Source organism: Fringilla coelebs, assembly GCF_963513975.1.
Source record: "Fringilla coelebs genome assembly, chromosome: 10".
In the NCBI taxonomy this organism is placed as follows: domain Eukaryota; kingdom Metazoa; phylum Chordata; class Aves; order Passeriformes; family Fringillidae; genus Fringilla; species Fringilla coelebs.
Genome location: NC_140036.1, coordinates 6,769,536 through 6,791,753, shown reverse-complemented (window position 1 = coordinate 6,791,753; position 22,218 = coordinate 6,769,536). Strand labels below are relative to the sequence as shown.

Below are 22,218 nucleotides of genomic sequence, written 5' to 3'. Positions count from 1 at the left end.
TGAGTTCCCTCAGACCCTCCAGCTTGAACCCACCACCAAACAGAAATGGAGGCCTAGAGTTCACCTTCCTTGGCTGGAATGGGAGGGATTGCAATCAAGGCATGAACAACAAAATAAGGGACTGGAGGGAACCACAATAAAATTAGGAACTCACTGTCAGGAATGTAACAGCCAAAATATCAGTGGCCAGAGATCTACAGCAGTGCTTTAACTAAGGGATGATGCAGTTTAGTCTGTCCTAACCAAGAAGCTAATCTCTTCAAAGCAACTTTCTGTCCCACAGAGCTGGGAGTGATTCCATGACAAAGATGATTTGCCAGCTGGTCTTTCATATTCCGTTATTCTTACGGCAAAGGCCTCATGTTCTTATTCAGGACTTGGAGGCAGGACCTATGTATCAGCTCCAACACTGAGCTGGCCTGTTGCTGTGAGTGGTGCAGGGTGGCACAGAAACACAGTCCTTGGCAAACATAGGCTAAAGATGGGCCACAATCAGTGATTCACAACTGACAAGCACTTTTTCACCTGCCCCAGAAAGCAGAATATGGCAAAAGAGTAGAAATGTTGACCTCAAACAAAGAGGGAGTAGCAGATGCAAGCACAGAGACAGCCATACAATGTCACATCAGAGGGACAGCTGCCTCCAGATCCGGTCTGACAGCAGCCAAGAGCAGACGTGTAGGGAGGAGATCCCATATAATCCCAGGATATACAGTTCCAACATTTAAAATTCTTATTCCCAGAGAAGCCATAAGTGGCCACCCCCTGCACCTGGTTGCACAGCCACTTCCTGGCCAAGCCTGGCTCTCTCTTCTGTTTCTCTTGACAAAGTAATGCTGCACCATAAACCAAATCGCACCCCACACGATGGGAATTTACCTCTCCAGAAGAAATCTTCACTCTGTGGCTTTTGCAGCTCAGATCCCCCTTTTTCATAAGCATTGGCGTAAGAAGGGAAAGGAAGGTGAAACTGGCCCTGGTGCCATTCAGTTACAGTTCTCCACTGCACAAAGGAGGAAATGACTGAAGCACAGTTATTTATTACAGGACTTTGCTCCCAGTTCAGTGTATATGTCACTTCCAGGTCAGGTGTTCCAGTGAGCACGAAGGCTAATTATTGCTTTAGTGTACCTTAAACTTCAGTCTCTCCACTGGGCCTGTATCCTTTCAGATTTCTGGAAAGCACTCCCAGAAGAAAACCCTTTAGCATCTTGTCTTATCCTGCTCCAACATGACTGACTTCCTAGGACTGTCTCTTACCCTGTTATGTTTGAAGAAAATCAGACCCTCCTCTCTTCACCGAAACTTCCCCTTGGTTTTCCATAGTCCTTTTCTGCAAGAAAATGCCCATCAGTCTTTGTTCTGTCTGGTCTCTGTTTCACAGTACCTCTGACCAAAATTAACTTATGACATTTAATTGAAATTCATATAATGGGACAAAATGTCCTGGTTTCACTATCATTAATTTATCTCTCAACAAACACTCTGTGTTCCAGAATCTAGGTGCATGTTAACTCCCTATTTTTTTACTTCTCTCTTCCCAAAATAGGACAGGATGGCCAAGAGCTTTCTTCTTTCTGTTGGCTCCATATGTAGTCTCTGTGTCCTTCTTGCAAATCTGGTAAAATTCTAGTATGGGAAAGAAACAGAAGTATAGTACATCTGTAGAGATGCAGATACAGGGTTTCTCCAGCCAGAGCAAGAACTCAGGAATCAAGCACATTCCAGCCCTTATGATGAGCCCAAACACTGAAGATGAGATTTTTTCCAAGTACCTTAACTCAGCGGTGTCACCTTCCTCCAGGGCCCTGTGCACAACACTGTGCACCAGTCTGTTTACCCCCATTAAACATGCAGATGTAAATGTGCAATAATTGTGAGCATGTGCTAGCTCACCTAATACCCTAATTCTTATTTTCTTGTTTCCTAGGTTCACTGTATAAAGGGACCCCTGCGGTAACTCCATGTCCAAATCAGGTAAGTATTCCTGCATGCCAATAAATAGTTGGGAGTAGCCTGTGTTTATCAACATCACATATTTGTGTTTTAATGTCAGCCTCCTTATCTGAGTTTTTGTTAAGTCTTACAGCAGCAGATACTGATGCAAAAATAAAATTTAGGCCCTTCAGGGCTCAGAGACTTTTGGAGAGAAGCAGAAAGCCACAGAGAGCTTTCTTCAAGTTTCTAACTGTGCAAATCATTTCTACTCAAAGATTTTGCTTCAAAGTAGTTCTTTATCAGACTTATTTTTGATACAGTTTGTGATTAACAAAATTTCAAGTACTGGTTTTATTAGGTAAAGGTCAAATAGTGGCAAAGAAGTCAAAGTACATACCTTTATACCCAAAGCTTTTTGTATAATTGGACAAAAAAATGCCAAGCATATTCCTTCAGAAAACAAAACATACCTGCTGAAATTCCAAATGGAGCCTGTTTGGGGGCAGAGAATCTCATTCTAAAATTAACTACATTGTTAACACTTTTGCCCAAGACACAGTGCCTGTGCTACTTCAGAGAGAAGTACAGGATATATGTCCTATAGACACTGTACTAGATGGAATCATAGGGAAATCAAGATCATCTGAAAGAAAAGTAAAACTCCTTGTACAGCTGAAATATGCACTAGAAGGGAGATTTTGATTTCCACAGCTGACATACTCAAGAGGTAGAAAACAAAAGCTGAGGAAGCAGGCACTTCAGATACCAAGGGGAAGCAGCCAAGATGCTCTGTGCAGCACATGCAGCTAATGAGATGAGCAGGCTAAAGGTGCCTCCAGAGAAGGGCCTGGGAGTGCACAGGGGCAGCTCAGGTTTGGCAGGCACTGAGCTATGCAAACAGGGAAAGACAGGAGAGGAACTTGCCAGGAATGAGCAACGTGGTGTGCTGCTGAACACAGAGTTTGGTGAGGGACTGTGCAGGGCACAGGAACATTTGTAGTGGTAATTAGGGGTAATCTGTAGCATAGTCTATGCTGATTAATTGTTGTAAAGTCTGATTTAAGCAAGTTTCTGATGGTGAAGATTGTGACATTACATCTTAACTAATAAAGCTCAAAAAATTATTAAGTATGTAGCAAGACACTGGGCACAGGCTGCCCAGAGAAGCTGTGGCTGCCCCATCCCTGGAAGTGTCCAAGGCCAGGCTGGACAGGGCTTGGAGCAACCTGGGAGAGTGGAAGATGCCCCTGTTATGGTGGAACTGGATGAGCTTTAAGGTCCCTTCCAATCCAAACCATTCTGGAATTCTATGATGAACGCTGCACCAAGAAAAGCAACAAAATAAAATTGGATGACCGCTGGTGAATTTAATCCTGCTGTTGTTCAAAGTAATGCCCAGATAGACATGTGTTAACAGAACTGCCTCTTCCTGACACTTCCTAATTAAGAGATTGATGTCAGGATCAAAGGGTTTAATTTCTGCATGGCACCACCTTTTGTATTTTCTCTCCCGCTAAATCAAAGTGGCCTTGTCACTACTGCATCAGGTCCTGGATACCAAACATCATTTTATGTTAAAGTAGTTATTTCTCTGAGGTTTCTGAAGCAAGGTGGATTGGGTGTAACAATTTGCAATTTAAACTGTTCATTCAGCTGTCCTCTTGCCTACACTAACCTCCTTCCCTTCCTCTAAGCAGATTTGTAGCTCTAAGTCACTGATGTCTGTTAACTCTGAAAGGGGCAGTGCAGGAAACAAACTAAATAAGAAGTACATACCATCAAAGGATTTCCAAGCGCATCGCATGGTTTTCTTGAGCATTCTGTTCCTCAGGGAAAGGCTTATTTCATTCCAGCCTGTTCATGGAGTTGCACAGTGAGGCAGACTGGCAGGGCTCTGGATCTGTGTCATTACACACCTTCACACATGCCAAGTGGGCGCTGCTTACGCTGCTTGGTAGAAGACAGGTCATTCCCCCCACTGTGCAATCCCATTACGGTCTGACTGTCACTCCATCCTTCCTTTTGGAAAGCAGCCAGGATGGTATTACAAGAGTAGGTTACAGACTGCTACTGCCAAGCTCTGGCTCATGAGGAACAAAGGCATGTGCACGTTAGTGTGCACACACACACTACCTGCAGCACAAGGGCTGGAATGGATCCTCGGTTATTCAGCATCCATGAGGTGAGGTTGTTTCAGACACAGTGCTCCCTCTCCTGTATGATGCATGTGGCATGTCACAAGTAGGTTAGGAGGTTTCATTTCAGAAAGAAGGAATTCATAACAGTTAGGAAGAAACCTCTGTGCCTCCTTCCACTCTCAGTTAATGCACAAATCTCTAATCTTTTATTAGTGCTGCCTCAGTGCATCTGGAACTTAGGACAGTGGCTCACCATCACTGCAGAACATGACACATATCTATAAAGGACTAGACTATCATCATACTCTGATCCTCTTGGAACTTTACTATGGGATAGATTTCTGTGTTTTCTAGGCACCTTGGTACAATTTTCAGGTACCTTGGTATACATTATTCAACAGGGATTTTTTGGGGTTTTTTTGTTTGCTTCTATTTTTGTTTTCCCTTGACCATTATATTCTGATACACTACTCCCATTTCCTTATTCCTTTATTTGTTGTGTTGTAAAGTTGTCATCCTGCCTTCTATTTAGTCAGCTGTGTAAAGTCATTCCATTTCTTTATGGAAGTCAGAGAAGTGCAATGACAGGAGCCTCCCATCACATAGTGCCCCATGTGCCTGCTCCTTCCAGAAAAGATCTCAGTGAAACCGCACAGTGCAAAGACCTAAAAGAAATAAAAATCATATAGGAACAGGAAAAAAGGGCATGACACCATTAAGAGCGTGGTCCTGAAACTCGCGTAAGGATCTCTGTGGCTATCTGGAAAAGACCAGAGCAGTAGAGCTGTAAACAGAGACATTATCTCTGTTTTATGGAAGCTGCTTTCAGGAAAAAAAAAAAAAAAGGGTTTTCTGCATTTTTGCTAAGAATTTAGAATTGTATCCAAGAAACATCTGACTCCACTGCCACTTTCTCCTTCTAAGTGTTTCAGTGTAGAAGATGTTGAGTAATGACTCAGTCCTGAGAGTTAGCTGTGTTAGCTGTGTTTTTAGCCTGGTACAGTGAACTCCCTGCATGAAACTGTGCTTGCTACTGGACAGAAAGCGTTGGTTAATAATGGCTTAACCTCTCTGCCATCCACTCTAAGGTGCCTCTAGCACAGAAGAATTAGACTCATTTTGCCCCAAATACTCAATTTACTAAATTTTGATGACTCTGAACAAGGGCGCAGCATGCAGAATTAGAAAAGTCACTGTTGTTATGAAATACACCAGATGACATGGGCAGCAGTTTTCTATCTGTCTGATATTGACCTGTATTTCCCTAGAAAATGAAGGTGTTTTTATGACAGACTGATGAGCAGGTGAGCAGCACTGTAGGCATTTATTAGACTCATCATTTTGAAATGCTGCATGAATGACAGTAGCCAGCCCTAATAACCCTCAACTAGCATATCATGTGCATGCCAAATACATGAGTAATGTTACTACTCAGAGGATAGGGGCTATTGAAACAGAACACAACAATCCCTGAAAAATACCAGCATTGTTTTGCCCTGCCCACGTTTACCCCGGAAGTCACCATCCCCCGGGAGCTCAGGGTGAACTTTCAGTCAATCCTGAAAGGCTAAATCTGGAAGAACCACCCACACATGAACTAGATTGAACTGGAGCTTCAGCCAGGACTCCAAGGCCTAAATTTGCTGAGAGAACCTGTCCTTCCTTTCCATGGCCATGGTGGGTCCCCTTCCAGCCAGCTGCAAACATGAACATTGCCAGCCCCCTCGCAGCACCAGAGCCCACTTGAGTGCCTGAGCTCTGCTCTGCTTCGCCGCCTTCTTGTGGAGATGCACATTAATCTTGCTGACTTGGCTTGTAAAGAGCAGATAAATTTACCTATTATTTAAATAGCAAAATCTTTATTGCGCTCGATCACCCTCCAGATCTCCCACCCTTAGTCACTGTGGGAAGCATCGCAACAGATGGCCTTTGTCTGGCAGCCGGGCAACTCTGGTGTAGCTCCGGGCTGCGGCTCCGAGCAGCCATTCACAGTGTCAGGGGTTGCTTCGGTCTCCTGGCAATTCCCGCAGGGCTCAGACAAGGCAGCACTTTTACCGGGATCCCAGCCAGGTCGCCCTGCGGCTGAGCACTGCCGTGGTCACCTAGGGGCTACAAAGAGCCTTTTATCCTCCAAGGCGCCTTCAGTTTCCCCAGCGCTTCAGCTGTCAAGCTGAAACCGAGCTATATTCGGAGGGTGAGGGTGTGAGGTGGGAGGGAAGCAAAGCGGAGAGGCCAAAACCTTCCCGGGTTTCTCGTGGCCGAGCCCGAGCCCACAGGGCGGGGCCGGCCGGAGCGGCCAACGCCCCCTGGCGGCCGCTGCCCCGGCGGTCTCGCGAGACCCGGCGCGCCGTGCGCGCGGGGCGGGGGCGCTGTGGGTGGGGAGGCGCCATCTTGTTCCTGTGCGAGGCGGCGGGGCCGGACCGGGCCCGCGCTGAGGAAGCGCCCGGGGCAGCGCCCGCCGCCACCGCGGGGCGCGGCATGGACACCCACTACTACGGCGGGGAGCAGTCAGGTAGCAGCGCGGTGCGCAGCACCCTCCGGGGAGGGCGTCGGGCACGGCAGGGCCCGCGGGTTGGGGGGGACAGCTGCGGGGCCCGGCCTGAGGGCAGCGCTGAGGACGTTAGTTGCTGCAACAGTCCGGTGTCTGGGCAGTGCAACAGGCGCTGCCCGCTTGGTGTAGGAGGGTTTGTGCGCTGCCGGGGGTGTCTGGGGTGGTTTGTTCTTACAGCCCCATTTCTCTGCTCCGTTAGAGCGGGAGCCCGCCGGTTCCAGTGCGGTTCCTTTAAACACTGAGTTTTACTTTCTTTTTTAAATCTCGGAATAGATGATGGAGGAGCTACTCCAGTGCAAGACGAGCGAGACTCAGGATCTGATGTGGAAGATGAAGGAAACGAACAACATTCTGGATCGGAGAATGGAAGTGTAGGGCACCATTCAGAGGTACTAAAGGAGCTTTATCTAGATGAAGTTTACTCTTCTCTGAATTCTTTTTCGTTGCTGTTTAAAGTGGCATTCTCTCGTAACCGAGACATACGTGTTTATTCAGTTCTTCTTGAGGGTTCCATCGGGCAAAACTTTATTTCCATAAAAAAGCGTTGGATAGTCTCTTGACAAGTATGTTGGCTAGGGTTTGTTTGATTTTTTTCTTGTTGTGGTAGCACACAATGTTCTGAACTTGAGTAGGTTGTACTCGGTTAGCCTCGATTTCACAGAGATAAAATGTTGGAATTATGAGGAATTTGTACCTGAAATTCTGCTGTGTTGTAAAACCACACAGTTTGGAGGTGTTGATTTCCTTGACAGAGAATAAATGCTCTCCCAGCTTCGGTGTCAGATGGGAACACTGGCTCTTGAGTCTGCTTTGTGCTGGTTTCCACCTTGTTATTCACAAAGGAGCAGGCGTGCATGTGGAGCAGGTTAAGGTTCCTCAGGAGGACCTGGTTTTCCTCTGAAGTGGTTCCCCTTGGAGAAGTGTTCAGCATGGAAAGGCTTTGGTCCAGGGTTGTTTCTGGGGCAGAGTCGCTTCATTTGTAGATTGACTGGGCTGAGAAGAGATTCTGGTAAAAGAGAAGGCTCCCTTTAGACTTCTAGGACAGTTTGGGAAGTTGAGATTTAATTTTTAAGAATTGTTTGTGATTCACAGTAGAGCTACATCAGGTTTTAGTCGGAAGGAATGATTTTGGCCTGTGAATTCAGATCTTCTGCTAGCAAAGTTACAGAGAACTTTTTGATGCTTATAAAAACTGTCATCAAAGCCATTTCAGAGTGTTCTGCTATTCTACTGTATTGCATGTAAAGATCAGGATATACTCTGACTGGGTTTTCAGTGTTACACGTGTAAGAAATTGCTTAAAATGCAACAAAGGCTGATGCGAGAGAAAGCTTGACTCCACTGTGGCATAACTTACAATCCTTTTTTAAATATTTTTTTTCTTTTTTTTTTTGCCCTGCCTTTATTGAATTCATAGTTCCCTCAGAGTTAGAAAATAGATGAAAATTGTATTTTTATAAACTGAAAGTTCTTCCCGGGTATTTGAACTTAATTGTAAAGCCCATTTGGAATTTACTTTTTTTGATAGGTGTTGATATTTCCAAGGGAAGAAATAGATTTGGTGTGAGGCAGCATCTCCCACTGTGACAGTTACAATTTCAGTGTGGCAGGAAACACATTTCTCAGGCTGGGAAAAATAACTGTCTGGAGGAATTTAGTACTTCTGTTTTATGAAAGAAGAGTGCGATGAGTCATGCTGCTGCTACAATAATATTAATCTTTTTCTTCTGTGTCATTGATTTATACTTGATTATTGGTTTTTGCTTTTCTATACTTCTCTGAAATTTTAATTTTACTTACTGTGGCAAGGTAGGTGACTGTTGTTTACATCTGCAGCATGTCTTCTTCAGATTTAGATGAGCAGAAAGTACCAGTTATCACTGTTAACAGGTCCTCTTCATGTGCTGAAGTGTCTGTATTTTAAAGACTCTGCTCTGTGATGGTGGTTGAATATTCCTCTGCAGATAAAATACTTCAGAAAGTCAATTAAAAGAGCCAAGCTAAGCCACCTTTTTGACCAATACTAAATGAAAGTTGTCAAGCCTTAATGCTTTATTTGATTCAGCTCAAATCAAAATTCAAATATTTTGTTTTGCTATGAAGTCTTAATTTTTCTTTCCTTCCATTGAGTTCTCTTTGTACTCAAAAGGCTATAATGCGGAGCAGCCATCTCTGAAAGGAGTAGCTTTCAGTCATTTGTCATTTTATTTACACAAAATATTCTCTCATCCTATTATATTCATCTTTAGGAGTGTGTGGGAGAACTTACACTCAAAGGTAGAAAAAACTTTTTAGACAGCCTAATCAGTTAAGTCTATTTAATTACTATTTTGTCTCTATTTAGAACTCAGATGTAAAGAACTGAAGTTTTAAAATTTCAAACTTTTCTTTCAGGTTTTTAACTTTAAAGAAAAGGGGAATCCTGAGGAATTACTTATGTAGGTCTCAGGTATGTGGGTTTTTCTTTTCCACAATTCTTTTCTGGCTTTCCTTCCCCCAGTCCCACTTTATCTATAAATGTTCTCCTTGATGTCCTTACTGATTCTGCTTTAGACAATTAGAATTAGTTTTAGTACAGTAATGAATCTGAAATCATGTTTACAGTGTTTCTTCAAGTCAGGCTCATACAGGAATCTGTAATAACTTCGTTTTTACACTTCCACCAAGTTGCTGCTGTTTCATGAATTAAGTTGTGGTTAGACTGTGACTGTTAACAAACACAAATATGTGACACTTCTGAAAAAAAGGAGGAATTTGCTGATATGCCCATGATGGTTGTGTAGGTCTTAGTTATTACTCATTTTTCATGAAATTGTAGTGGATGGGTTCCATTTTGTTGACGTTACTAAATTATCAAAGAAGTAGCTCTTAAAAGTGGCTGCATGTTGATCCAATAAACTGCTTGGTAGCTGTAATTTTTATGTAGAAATGTAACACTGTAAATTTGATTTTGATATATTTCTTATTTTATACTGTACTAAAGCCTCATGTTATAGAACTCTTTCATTAAACAAAAATCAAGGACATCTCAATTAAAATGTTTATAGATAAAGAGGAGGAAGAAAAGAAAGCAAAGGAATTAGAGGAAAATGCAGTAGCAATTACCTGAGACCTATTCAATTTTGAGAATGTCTTATCTTTCAATCAATCATGTAGAAAATGAAAACTAGAAAACTCAAAAATTACACACTTCATTTCTTTGAAAACAGTTTTGTAGAGATGAACAAATAAAAAAGGGAAAGTGAAGACTATCAAGCATACCCAGCAGCATTTTGTCATTTTACTGGGAAATTGGTCACTTTTTATATCAATGAGATTCCAAAACATGTAGATTAATGAATTGTGTGCAGCAGCCTCTGGCACTGCAGGCTGTGGGCAGCGTCTCAGCTGTGCTGCAGAAGGTGCCTTGTGATGCTGGGTGGGGGCTCTGGGGCAGCGCTGCCCTCACTGACACAGTGGTGCTGCCTGGCTCAGCTCTCCTCACCCGGCTTGAGGAGGTGGTGCCCAGAGTGTGCAGGGACACCTGTGTTACCTCAGGTGCTCACACTGCAGCAGCTGAGCTGCTGTGAGCACTGGCTGAGTGTCTGCTCTGTGTCTGCTCTCCCTCGCCAAACATCTTCATTCTCAGCAGTGATTGTCAGTTTGCAGTCACAGATTTAAGATTCGGGATCTTTAATAATCTTCAGTAATAATGCTCTGTAATTACAGTGTCTTCTCACCAAGGTTTTGCATAAGAAGTTCTTTGTAATTTAGTGATTAATTCTGAACAGGTGTATATATAACCTGCAGCCACACTTCTGACCTTAGAAATATGAAGAATCATTGCTGATTCTTGTTTGTTCTTAATTTTGTTTTTTTTATTCACCTAAGAATTCCTAAACTGGAAGCTGGGAAGGTGATGGTCCTAATATCTTAAAGACAACTATTTTTATTAATTTCCTTGGGTTTGTTTAGCAAAATCCTTTATTACTGCTGACATAATTATCAGTACTATTCAGCATTCACCATCTGACATTGAGAGAAGACAGGCAAACCCAGACAAAATAAAATGGCAGAAAAACAAGGATTAAATAATTTCTGTTACTGTAGATACCAGTTTGATTTCAGTGTTTCTCAATGACCTTACCTGTAACTGCTGTGGAATCTGCTTTCTGTTCTGTTTCCAGCTGCAGTTTTCTTAAGTCTAAAGTAGTACAGTCAGGGAAGATCTGTCACATACACCTGTGGTAGGTGTATGTGGGATAAACCTATTCCACAAAAACCTATCCTCCTAGGCAGGAGAAGGGCAATCAAAGTGATTTTTTGGTAAGGGAATAAAATGTTAACAAGCTGAGAGCAGTTGAGTACATCCTCAATTCTGTCACTTCCTAATGTTAATATTTCTTTAAAATTCCAGATTCACATTTTAACAGAACCATGTTTCCTTTCTGTGAGGAGAAATGAGAATTTCTGGATACAAAAGATTCAAAAGATTCATCACTGTAGAGACAGGAACAAGCAGCAGAGAGAGAAAACAACTTAGATTGTCACAGCAGCTGTTTGTGGTTAACATTAAATAACATGGAAATAATGAAGTAGTATTTGGAGTGCACATTTTAAAATTTCATGGTCCTAGGTTTTTTTTTTTTCACTGTTCAGTTACTTTGTTAGTCATTCTGCAGTAATTTAGAAGATCTTTATCAAGTGCTAGCCAAAGGAATAAGTATATAAAGTCCAAAGTCATAAAAAGCAATGCTCTTTGCCACTTAGAATAATTATGGAGGAAGTAGTTCCTAAAAGCAATTGAAATTAATTTTATTTTAAATTCTTCCTGCATCATGCATTTTAAAGATCAGTAGTATTCTTTGTTGTAGGTTCAGGGCAGCTACACCTGCATTTTTTTATGGCTCTGAATGTGGGAGTAGAACGACTAGAGAAAATAAAAATAGACAGAAAGTCTGTTTCCAAGGAAATTAAATTGCAGAAAAAATATTTGGAAACTTCAGGACATATAGGTTTTAAAGCATCTCCTGTCACAATAAGTACTCAGTTTGCAAGTAGAAGTTAATAGCTGAGACAAAATGATTGAGGAAAGCCTGATCGAAGCTTTGAGTTGAGTATGCGAAAGAGAAGTTCCTTGTACAATGTAGTTGTTAATGGAATGAGTTTTCAAGTCTAATTTCATATTCTCAGGTAAATGTGATTAAGATTTTTTTTTCCAAGTAGATTTTAGATGTTGGAAAGATAAAAGATGATGCTGTAAGTAATTATGCTTAGTAAGGTGGCTTTCTGAGATGTTCTATTAAGAATGGAGCATGTGCCTCAATATTTTTTGGTGTGTAGGAAAGTCAAAGGATTGTTTCAGTTCTGAAGTTCCCAGATGGGTGTGTTTGTGCATGGATTATCTTGGGTGTCTGGATAAGCATGGGAACTTGCAGCACAGGGGAGAGAGTTGTTGAATCTGAAACACAAAGCTGGTTAACAGTAATACTCTGAAAGGTCTGACTAAAACTTTATTCTTGTTTCTTGCTAGGCTTTTGGTCTTGAGTTGTTCTTAAAGAGGTTTCCTCGACAAAGAAGGAACAGGCGCTAGCTTCATTTGGAGCGTAATGCATGTGTTTCAGTAAGATGTATTTCACACAGGAGACATCTGTTTGAGATCTTCAGGAAAATAAAATGACAAATGCAAGATACTCTTTCTTGCTTTGTTACTGGGAATTTCAACTAAACCACTTTGAAGGCCTGCCCTATTAAAATAAAAGTACTAAGCCTTTACCCTTGAGCAACTGGACCCTTCTTAGACATACTTATTTAAGTGTTCTATGAATTCTGTTACTGTTTTCAAAATACCATGGAGCTGCAGGATGGACATATTCCATGGATAATATTTTTTTTGATGTGAAGTATATGATAGTCTTTTGATGCAAATTGTCTAATTACTTTTACATAGAGATTATTTCAGTTTGCAGCACCTTGGGTAATCACATTGGAGGAAGGACAAGCACAAATTTGGAACATTTTTTCTTTACTTTTTAGGGTGTTTTTGCTTAGTTGTCTGAGATTATTTTTCTGTTTCAGAATGAACACAGTGATGGAGAAGATGATGGGCAAGTGGGAGAGCCTCATATGACAGACTCTGAAAATGAAGATAACCCAAGGCAAAAAGAAAGTGAGTCAGATAATGAGGAGCCCCCAAATCACAATGTGAGTGATTCAGAAAATGAAGCAACTCATGGAGAGAAAGACAGTGACTCTGATACTGAGGACCGTCCAAACCGGCATTTAAGTGACTCTGAAAATGAAGAGACCTTAAATCATCGAGCGAGTGACTCTGACAATGGAGAACCCCCAAGGGATCACAGTAGTGATTTTGAAAATGAGGAATCACACAAGCAGCCAGCCAGCGACTCCGAGAGTGAAGAGCTCCAGAAGCAGCCAGCCAGCGACTCTGAGAGTGAAGAGCTCCAGAAGCAGCCAGCCAGCGACTCTGAGAGTGAAGAGCCTCAGAAACAGCCAGCCAGCGACTCGGAGAGCGAGGATGTGTCCAGACACAAGCAGATAGAGTCTGAAGATAGCGATGGGGAGGACAGGAAGGAAAAGGTGCAGAATGACTCTCATCATTCAGATAATGAACATGTAAGGAAAGGATTTCAGGGCTCTGACAGTGAAGACGAAGCTCCTAAGAGACGTAAAATATCAGACAGTGATGAAGATGAAAAAGAGGAAGAAAAGACAGTGAAGAGGAAAACAGCCATCCTTTCTGATAGTGAGGATGACAGTGAGAAAACACGTAAGAAACTATACTGTGCTGTGACAGGTAGTGGTGTGAAAGCTAAATCATACTTTTGTGTGAATAAAGCATCTTAAGTTGAGAAACCATAAATCAGATTTAGATTTGGAGTAGAACTGCATTTGTAGAGGCTGTTGTTCTGACTGCTTTGCTGTGTGAATGTGTATCTAACACTTCTGAGTAATAAGTAGGTCTAACAGAAGACTGTAAGGATCTAACTGGAATCTGTTGACATGGTAGTTTGTTATTTATTTACTTCATTGCTGTTTCTTTAGTAATTTTTTCCTGTGTGTTTTTTTCATTTACCGGGGGTGAGAGAATTGAAATTACAATTTTTAAATGGATAGATGTGGCTTATGGAAGCTCCAGTTGCTGATTTAATAAAACACTTCAGAATGGGTATGCTTTTTAGGAAATGACAATGGTCTGGTGTTGGAAGACTAGTCAGAGAATAATTTGAGAGTAACAGTTGTCCCCTCTGTTACTGGGACATGTAGTAATGTTCCTTTCTGCTGGCAGCTGCAAAAAAGGTACGAATCCTTTCCGATGCTGAAGAATCAGATAGTGACGCTGCTTCAGAGAAATCTGACAAAAGGAAGAAAAATGTTGTATCCGATAGTGAGGAGGAGGAAGAAGAAGGAAAAGAGAATGCTGGGAAGAAAAAAGGGAAAGATCTGTTTGGCAGTGACAGTGAATCTGGAAATGAACAAGAGTAAGTGGGAAAGAATATGAATTCTTTTGGGGTTTTACACAGTGGGAGTGATGGTGAATGGAAAATGGATAAATCCCAACCAGAGAATGACTGTTCACCTTTTTTGGTGGCATGAAGAGCAAGGTCAGTAGAAGGAGACTGAACAAAAGGGATATCTTCCTACAGTCATCAGAGATTTTGCAGAACAGGCACATCTCATTGTAGTCCAAGTAGATAAATGTTGCTGTTACCTTCACAGGAACCTGATTGCAGATATATTTGGAGAATCTGGCGATGAGGAAGAGGAAGAATTTACGGTAAGTGTTACTGTGAATGTCTCCTGTTGACTTGCTAGATCTGAAGAGAATGTTTATGCTGCATCAAGTCAGTTTTGTATCTGCCAGACTCACTGGGGTACTCTTTGGGTAAAAAAACATTTACAGCTCATCTTTTGGGAGAATTGTTGGTGTTACAGTAGTCACAGGGGGAATAAAAAAGAACTGTTCATCTTTCTAGATCCTTTGAAGACTTACCTGATGCTTTTTTAGTGTCAGGTACCTGACTAGATGCTCAATCCTGATCCATACACTGATTTGCACTATCTGTACTCATCAGGGTTTTAACCAGGAGGACTTGGAGGAAGAAAAAGGTGATGGAGACATGAAGGAGACAGCAGATGAATCAGACTCTGATGATAACATCAAAAGAGGGAAGCAGTAAGTCAGTGTGCTACATATTCCTTAATGCCAGGTTTTGGTGAAAGGGCATTATGGACCCTGGATATTACAGGTGTGCACGTGCTGGGTATTACAGCAAGGTCTGGGAGCCATTGGACCCATGGCTAGTTTTGCATTTTGCATACTGAGGATAATTAATTATCTCACAGGGGCCTTGAGACACACTGTTGGTACACTAGAGAAACACAAAATTATTTCCTACCAAGGACCATCAGTTAACACTGTGGTTGTGTTTCAGCATGGACTTCATGTCAGATTTTGACATGATGCTGCAGAGGAAGAAGAGCATGAGTGGCAAGCGCAGGCGGAACCGTGATGGGGGCACTTTCATCAGTGACGCAGATGATGTGGTCAGTGCCATGATTGTGAAGATGAATGAAGCTGCTGAGGTAGGTTTTCCAGGCTTCAAACACTCCTTGAAATTCAGTTCCCTTCTATGGGAAAATTGTGTGATTAATAAGATACAAAAATCTGGCTTGTATTCAGCAGGAGTAATCTGTACACTATGGAAAGCTTTTAATGTCTGTATAACCATCTAAATGTTATTTTGCTATTCTAAATGAAAACATTATGTTGAAATTTTGATAGAATACTGATTTTTAAGATTAAAATTAGGTAAATTGCTAAACTTCCATCAGCTGAGATCAACTTGTATAAAAAGGGGTATATATACAGGTGCTCTGTAAACTACCTAGTAGTATGTTAAATACTGAGAAAGGGACTATGCTTTAATTTCATTATGGTGTTCCTGGCATTTGTCATACTTTGGTATTTGTTTCTGAGAAGAGTCCTTTTCCAGATTGTTTAAATGACAGTGCAGTGGTAATGATATCAGAATAACAGATTCATGGGACCTTCTGTGAGAAATGTTTAATATCTTACTGTGGAAGGTTTTTTGGGGTCTTGCCTTTTGTCAGGTGTCTTCTGTTTTGTTGGAGTAGCAATCAAATTAATAAACAGCACAGCAAAACACATTAAAACCAATTGAGGGATATACACGACTTTAGAAACTAGAGGAGCTTTACAAATAGCAACAAAAAAAATCTTGCTGAGAACAAGATCAGGATAATGAGTTCAGAAAGATGGGGAGAGTGAGAAAGCAATCTGGAAGACAACTGAAACTTCTTGGGCTTGGCAGGAAAGCCTTTCTTAGACAAGATGATAACCAGATGTTTCAAATGAGGTGTCAAAGTTTGAAGTACAGGGGCAGGAAGAGGGAAGAGATGCATTAGAAGAATCTTATCCCTTGCAGTAAAACAAACATTTTACAGAAAGAGCCTTCAGTGGATTAGGACAAATAGAAAGGAATTACCAGAGCTGGACAGAAATCTGTTGATTGCATTGGGTGTTTTTGGTATGGGTGAAAAGTTTTGAATAGTGACAGTCAGGCCTTGGATGGAAGTAGTTTTGAAATTACAGAGGTGAAAATACATGTTCTGCCTTCCCATTGTTCTGCTTAGCTATTTTTCTGTTTTTCAGGTGAGGCTTTACTAACAAAGTGTTATCTGTGCACAGTATAGAGGACTTCCAGTTATTGTAGTCAGTCTAAGTCATGAACTGAAAAAAAAATGCGATTTAGAAGCACTCTCCTAATGTGATGCTTTATTGGGAAATACTGACTAAAGTGATGACCCTTTTTTCAGAGAAATTGTTGCATAATTGTTGGTGAGCTTTGGAGCAGGGGAAAAATTAGTGTAATCGCTCCAAAGTTGCATTTCTAGTTTAATAGACTGGTCTTTTTCTTGTAAGTGTTGCAAAGAATGGGAGTTGCTGATTTCTTTCTTCGATTAACTTGTGCTGATTCTTCAACTCTCTACAGGAAGATCGTCAGCTGAATACACAAAAGAAACCAGCACTAAAGAAATTAACTTTGCTACCAACTGTAGTTATGCATCTTAAAAAGTGAGTTGTCATTCCTTCAATTAACTGCAACCCTGGGCAATAGTCAGAATTTGTAAGATTTCATGGAGTTACACCTACAGCTATACTGAATGTGCAGTAAAACACTTTTTTTATTCCATGTAAATGCTGAAGCTTGGTGACCTCAAAAACATAAAATTATACATAATTTTCTCTCTTAATTTAACATGAAACAAACTCAAACATGCTATTTTCCTGAGGGAACATCACATCTTAAGATGTTGCTGTATTACATGACTTTTGGGCTTCTCTTTAAACCTTTTAGGCAAGATCTCAAAGAAACTTTCATCGATAGTGGTGTTATGTCTGCCATCAAAGAGTGGCTTTCTCCTCTTCCAGACCGAAGTCTGCCAGCACTAAAGATAAGAGAGGAGCTTCTGAAGATCCTGCAAGAGGTTTGGACCTGACTTCACATTTGATTTGGAGCTTGTCCACAGCTTTACAGTCATGTGCTTTAGGGAACTGTGAGGTGATAAATGAACTGCAGCTCTACTGATGGGCTGTGCAGTGAAACACACAAGGAAGCAACCTGCACAACCGGTGTGCTTGTGTAAAAGAATTTAGATGATTTGGCCCTGCCTGCCTGTTTCTGGTTTATATCCAGATTTAAGTGAAGAGTTACTTGCTGTGCATCCCTGAATTTTCTTCCCTTGTAGTCCCTTTTCTCTTCTGTTAAAGTGTGCAGTGCACAGGAAGGTCCCTCACACTCAGTGTAGGCTTTCAATGTCTGTGGCTAAGCTGATTGCTTGAGTGTCTTTGCCATGTAAGTTTTTATTTATAGAATGAATGATTTGAAGGCAGTAGCGTAGTTTTGGGGTGATATAAACTAGGGAGCGTTGGAACAAATGTTGTAGAAAGCTACCTGATTTTGTATATAAACCAGGAATGTTATGGCAGATTTCTAGATTTAGGTGTTGGATACTTTAAACAAATCCTAGTGGGGCAACGAAAACATTAAATTTTCCAAGCTGATTTTAGTGAAAAGTCTTTCTGCAAAGTTCAGGGACACCATTTATGTTCAGACATAATTTATTGCTGTTTTCTGACTTTTCTCTGTAGCTGCCCAGTGTGAGCCAGGAGACCCTGAAGCACAGCGGCATTGGACGGGCTGTGATGTACCTGTACAAACACCCCAAGGAGTCGAGACCAAACAAAGACATGGCTGGGAAGCTGATCAGTATGTAAACCTGCCTGTGCCTTTCTCAGATTCCACTGGTGATGAATGGAACTTCTGCATCAGTTTCTGATGCACTACTGTTGTCTGTAGAAAAGATTCTGCAGTGTAGGAACCTCACTGATGTGTTTCATAACTTTGTGCAGCTCTTAACAAGCACTGTTAAATTAGCTTCTGCATGCACCTGTTCCTTGTCTTAAACCAGAGGATAGCATTTGTTTTGCTGCAGTTCTCTCTTGGCTCACTGTCCAGATCTTTTGTATATGCTTGAAAAGGCAGGAAGGTGCTGCCAGAGGGCTGTTTATTCCATGGACTTCAGAGAGAACTTAGCTGACTGAATGTTTACTACTCAACTGTACTCCATCCAGAATGGCTGCAAACTGATGATAAATTTACATTCTTTAGGACCTTTTCTGCATATTTCTAAAATGACATTCCTCAGTTGTGCAGGAGGTCCTGACACTGAGTATTCTTTCTGAGAGCTTGGTGATGTTCTAGAAAAGCAGGCAACAAAGAAACTTTGGGGATGAAAGCTCTTGCTTTCTGTTCACAAGGCTGGTTTTCCATTAAGGGCTCAAAAATTGTTTGGTTGAAAGGAAGTATAAATACTTGCCACAGACTTTCAAAGCTGTACTTGATCACCAGAATGGTTAAGAGAAACAAAAGCCTGGTCTTTGTTAACAATCATTTTTTTAATAGATGAATGGTCTCGACCCATCTTTGGCCTTACCTCAAACTACAAAGGCATGACCAGAGAAGAGAGAGAACAGAGAGATTTGGAGCAGATGCCTCATCGAAGGAAAATGAGCAGGTATGAACAGCAGGCAGAAACATTAAATTCTTCTATGGCTCCATCAAGAGAAACCAAGTAGTGTGTAAATACTAAAGGAAGTAAAAAGGGTTGTCAGTTATGGTCTCTCTTCTCTTTTTACATACTTTGTCTTTTAAAATTTCTTTCTCTGTGTATAGATGCCTATAAATATTTATTTTTCTTGCAGCTCTGGTGGTCAGACTCCCCGTAGGGACCTGGAGAAAGTATTAACAGGAGAAGAAAAGTAGGTTTGATATATAAATAGTTTGGTTTTGTTTTTTTTTTTAAGTGAAGTATTGTGGTGGCACTACCACTGTGGAATTTCTGTAGAGGTTTTAGAGGCAGTGGTATACATTGTGTTTCAGAGGAGAGCACACTGGGTGGCTTTACTTCTTTCTGGATAAGATTTGTCCATACTAGACACATCCTTTTTTCCATAGGGCTCTCAGGCCCGGGGACCCTGGGTTCTGTGCCCGTGCGAGGGTCCCAATGCCCTCCAACAAAGACTACGTCGTCAGGCCCAAGTGGAACGTGGAGATGGAGTCCTCCAGGGTAAGCACTGGCAGTGTCCTGGTGACTGTTCCTAAGCCTGGGATTCTGTTACCATATCGCCATGGTTACTGGACAGGAGGGTAGTTCTTTTAAGGGCCTCTTGTAGTGAGTGTGGACAGTAAATTCTCCGATAAGTAGGCTGCTCTAAGCTCATCACATGTTTTCACAGGAAAACATCTCTGACCCAAAAAAAAAATTTTTTAATTAACTTTTCTAGAATTTCTCTCTCAGGTGAGAATCTGATTACAGGCCTCTTCCTTTAAAGCATTTTGAGCTAAAGCTGCAGTTCAGTACCTGTGTCACTGCACTGATGTTTTCATACCTCTCCCAGCTTTTGTATCGTGTTCTAATAATATTCCAGTTGGGAAACTTTTGAGGTTTTGGTAAACTTGAACAGCTTTGGTGGAGGCCTTTGTGTTGCTTTGTCTTCATCCATCTACTCATACAGTTTCATTTAAAGGGGTATATGTGTAAGTGGGAGAAGTAACAATTGCTGTGCTGTCTGCTGTTCTTTCTCCTTCTGTCCATTAATTGAGATGTTGTTTCTAGCCCGGGACTATTAAGAGAGGTATTAGTCGCTTGGAAAAGCACAAGAGACGGTTTGCTGAACAGAAACGACTCAGCAAAGTGCATCGGGCCATCAAGTTCAGCATTGAAGGCAACAGGATGCCCCTGTAGCCATACCACTGCCTTCCCAAGTTGGAGAGGTATCCCTCGAGGGAGGTGTGAACAGTGCATGTGCTCCAGCTGTTGGCAGTTTGCACATGCAGGACAGGAGTGTGTACACCCTAACTTTAACCTGGAAAACTCTCCTTGAATTCTCTCGTGTCTGTACTGTGACCTACAAGGGAACTTGTACAGGAGAAAACAGGCTCTAGCACATAACCTCTGCCATGGCTCCTGCCTGCACAGCTTCAGGGTACCCAAATGACAGGAGTTCAGCGAAAATATCTGTGCTCAAAACCAGCTTTGCACCACCTGTGGTTTTGAATGCTGTTCTGACACAATTAGGTTTTCCAATTCACCTGAAGTGACACGTGGGAATTCTTAACCCTTGGTGCAGGAGCTCATGTCACTGCATGCCAGTGTCTGTGGCTGACCTCTGACTGGGGCACAGGGAGGTGTTTATCACACCTGCTCGTTCAAGGAAGCAGAATGATGTGAGACAATAGGGGTGGTTGATGGGAGCTACAGAATGAGACCGGGGCAGAAGAATCCTCTGCTGTGAGTGTGGGTTAGGAGAACATGCATCATTGGGAATTGCTTTGACAATTCCTGGTCTGCATTTCAATGCTGTGAGCAGGGCTGCCACAAGCTAACAGTGACAGGAAGAGGTGAGCACAAGCCATAGGTAACTGTTGAGTTCATATTAAGCTTCATATTTATTTGTTTTTAAAAAGGTATTTTCTTAAACATCACTGTGAAATTTTAGGTATAATTTCAATGAATATTGAACAGATTTATGAATAAACCTTATTTAAAATCAGCATGTTAGAAGCACCTTCCTTAGCCATGGGAACAAGTTTCTAATGGATGTGTTTTTCAGATACTAAGTAGCATGTGTTGGATATCACTGTTTCTCCCAAACTTAAAAGTGTCATGTTTCCATCACTTACTGTTTCTGTTGTCTAGTTAAGGAAAATTGCCTTCTGGGAAGCACTGGCTATGGCTTGGAAGGTCCTTGCTGTTTGTCTTCAGTGGCGTTTCAGCACACCATCACTGACTTAAAATGTGCAGAATAACTGTTACACCACCTGGTTTTCATTTGCAGTTCAAATACAGAGATGAAATGCAATGCTTGTATGGTCAGCTTAGGCATTTCTTTTTGCTACCCCCTACACTGCCTTTGTTCAGTAATCCCTTGCTTTCTAAATACTAATCCCTGACCTTAAAATAAATGGCAGCCTGAAGTTGATGTGTCAGCCTTAGTCACAGTGTATCTGTGTCTAACTCTCCTGCGGGAAGTCCAGAGTGGTGACACTGGTGCCCTGTGGTTCTGACATAGCTGCAGCCAATAGATACAAAATTTCCAAATGGTATCCAGCTACGCAGTGATTGACCCTGCACTGTGATGGCTGTGAGTGCCACTGCCTCCACCTGGGCCCTGCAGTTACTGGGGGGGCATTTTCCCCTTCTGGAAGGAGAACAGGCAGATCAGCTGGGCCCAGTGGCTCCCCCAGCTCCTTGCCCAGGTGCAACCTCGCATGTGCCGCTTGCCTTGGAACTCTGGGGCGTCTGCTTTTTTTCAGTGGTAATTATTAGTTTTATTTTTTAAGTTCCAGGGGACCTCTAAGAAAGGGGTGAGTCGACTGGACAAACAGATGCGGAAATTCACAGATATCAGGAAAAAAAGCAGATCGGCCCATGCAGTGAAAATCAGCATTGAGGGCAATAAGATGCCATTGTGACCCTTCACAGAATGCCCCATGAGCTCTGCTGTAAGACAATACACCCACAGACTCTTTGGAGACCTTTAAATTTTTTAACTTGTTTGGGGTGGGTTTGGTTTTTTAGTTTGTTTTTTAAGTGAATCCTTAAGTTGTTGGTTCAGGTTCTGGTAGAAGATGTTGTCTGAGGACTGTGAATATGGGGACTCCTTTCTCCTGATTGTATTTAAACTGGCCCTCTTGTGTCCTTTGTACAGATCATGTATTTGTTGTATTGCAACACTTTAGAAAATAAAACATCTTCTGTTTTTTTTTGGGAGGGGACTGCCTGTTCATTGCTCAGATGAAGGTATACACAGACCACCAGGGATGTGGAAAAACTGAGGGGTTAATTTTTTGTTCAACTTTGTCCATTTCCTGTTTATTCACTGCTTTATTAATCAGTTGTTATGTCTTTGGAGATCTGCATTATTGCTTTGGATTTAGAAGTATTGATCATGTTCCATACAAAGGATTTTCTTTTCATGAAGACTAATGTAAAGTTGGGGAG

The 22,218-nt window shown here is 41.8% G+C and overlaps 1 protein-coding gene across 4 annotated transcripts; it reads left to right on the top strand.

Moving 5' to 3' along the window:
* The first annotated feature begins 6,453 nt into the window (after nucleotides 1-6,453).
* IWS1 (interacts with SUPT6H, CTD assembly factor 1) lies at nucleotides 6,454-21,987 on the top strand. Of its 4 annotated transcripts, none has more exons than XM_084212659.1 (15): nucleotides 6,454-6,588; nucleotides 6,901-7,016; nucleotides 12,685-13,396; nucleotides 13,916-14,108; nucleotides 14,347-14,404; nucleotides 14,703-14,803; nucleotides 15,063-15,213; nucleotides 16,644-16,726; nucleotides 17,010-17,139; nucleotides 17,804-17,921; nucleotides 18,618-18,729; nucleotides 18,917-18,973; nucleotides 19,170-19,281; nucleotides 19,831-19,988; nucleotides 21,558-21,697. In XM_084212659.1, the coding sequence occupies exons 1-14, from the start codon at nucleotides 6,555-6,557 to the stop codon at nucleotides 19,957-19,959; spliced, it is 2,106 nt and encodes a 701-aa protein (XP_084068785.1). In that variant the 5' UTR covers nucleotides 6,454-6,554; the 3' UTR covers nucleotides 19,960-19,988; nucleotides 21,558-21,697. The 4 variants fall into 4 exon arrangements, with proteins under 4 accessions (XP_084068785.1, XP_084068786.1, XP_084068784.1 ...); XM_084212660.1 differs by having other exon boundaries at nucleotides 19,831-20,004; nucleotides 21,558-21,683; XM_084212658.1 differs by lacking the exon at nucleotides 19,831-19,988 and having other exon boundaries at nucleotides 21,558-21,987.
* Nucleotides 21,988-22,218: the final 231 nt, after the last annotated feature.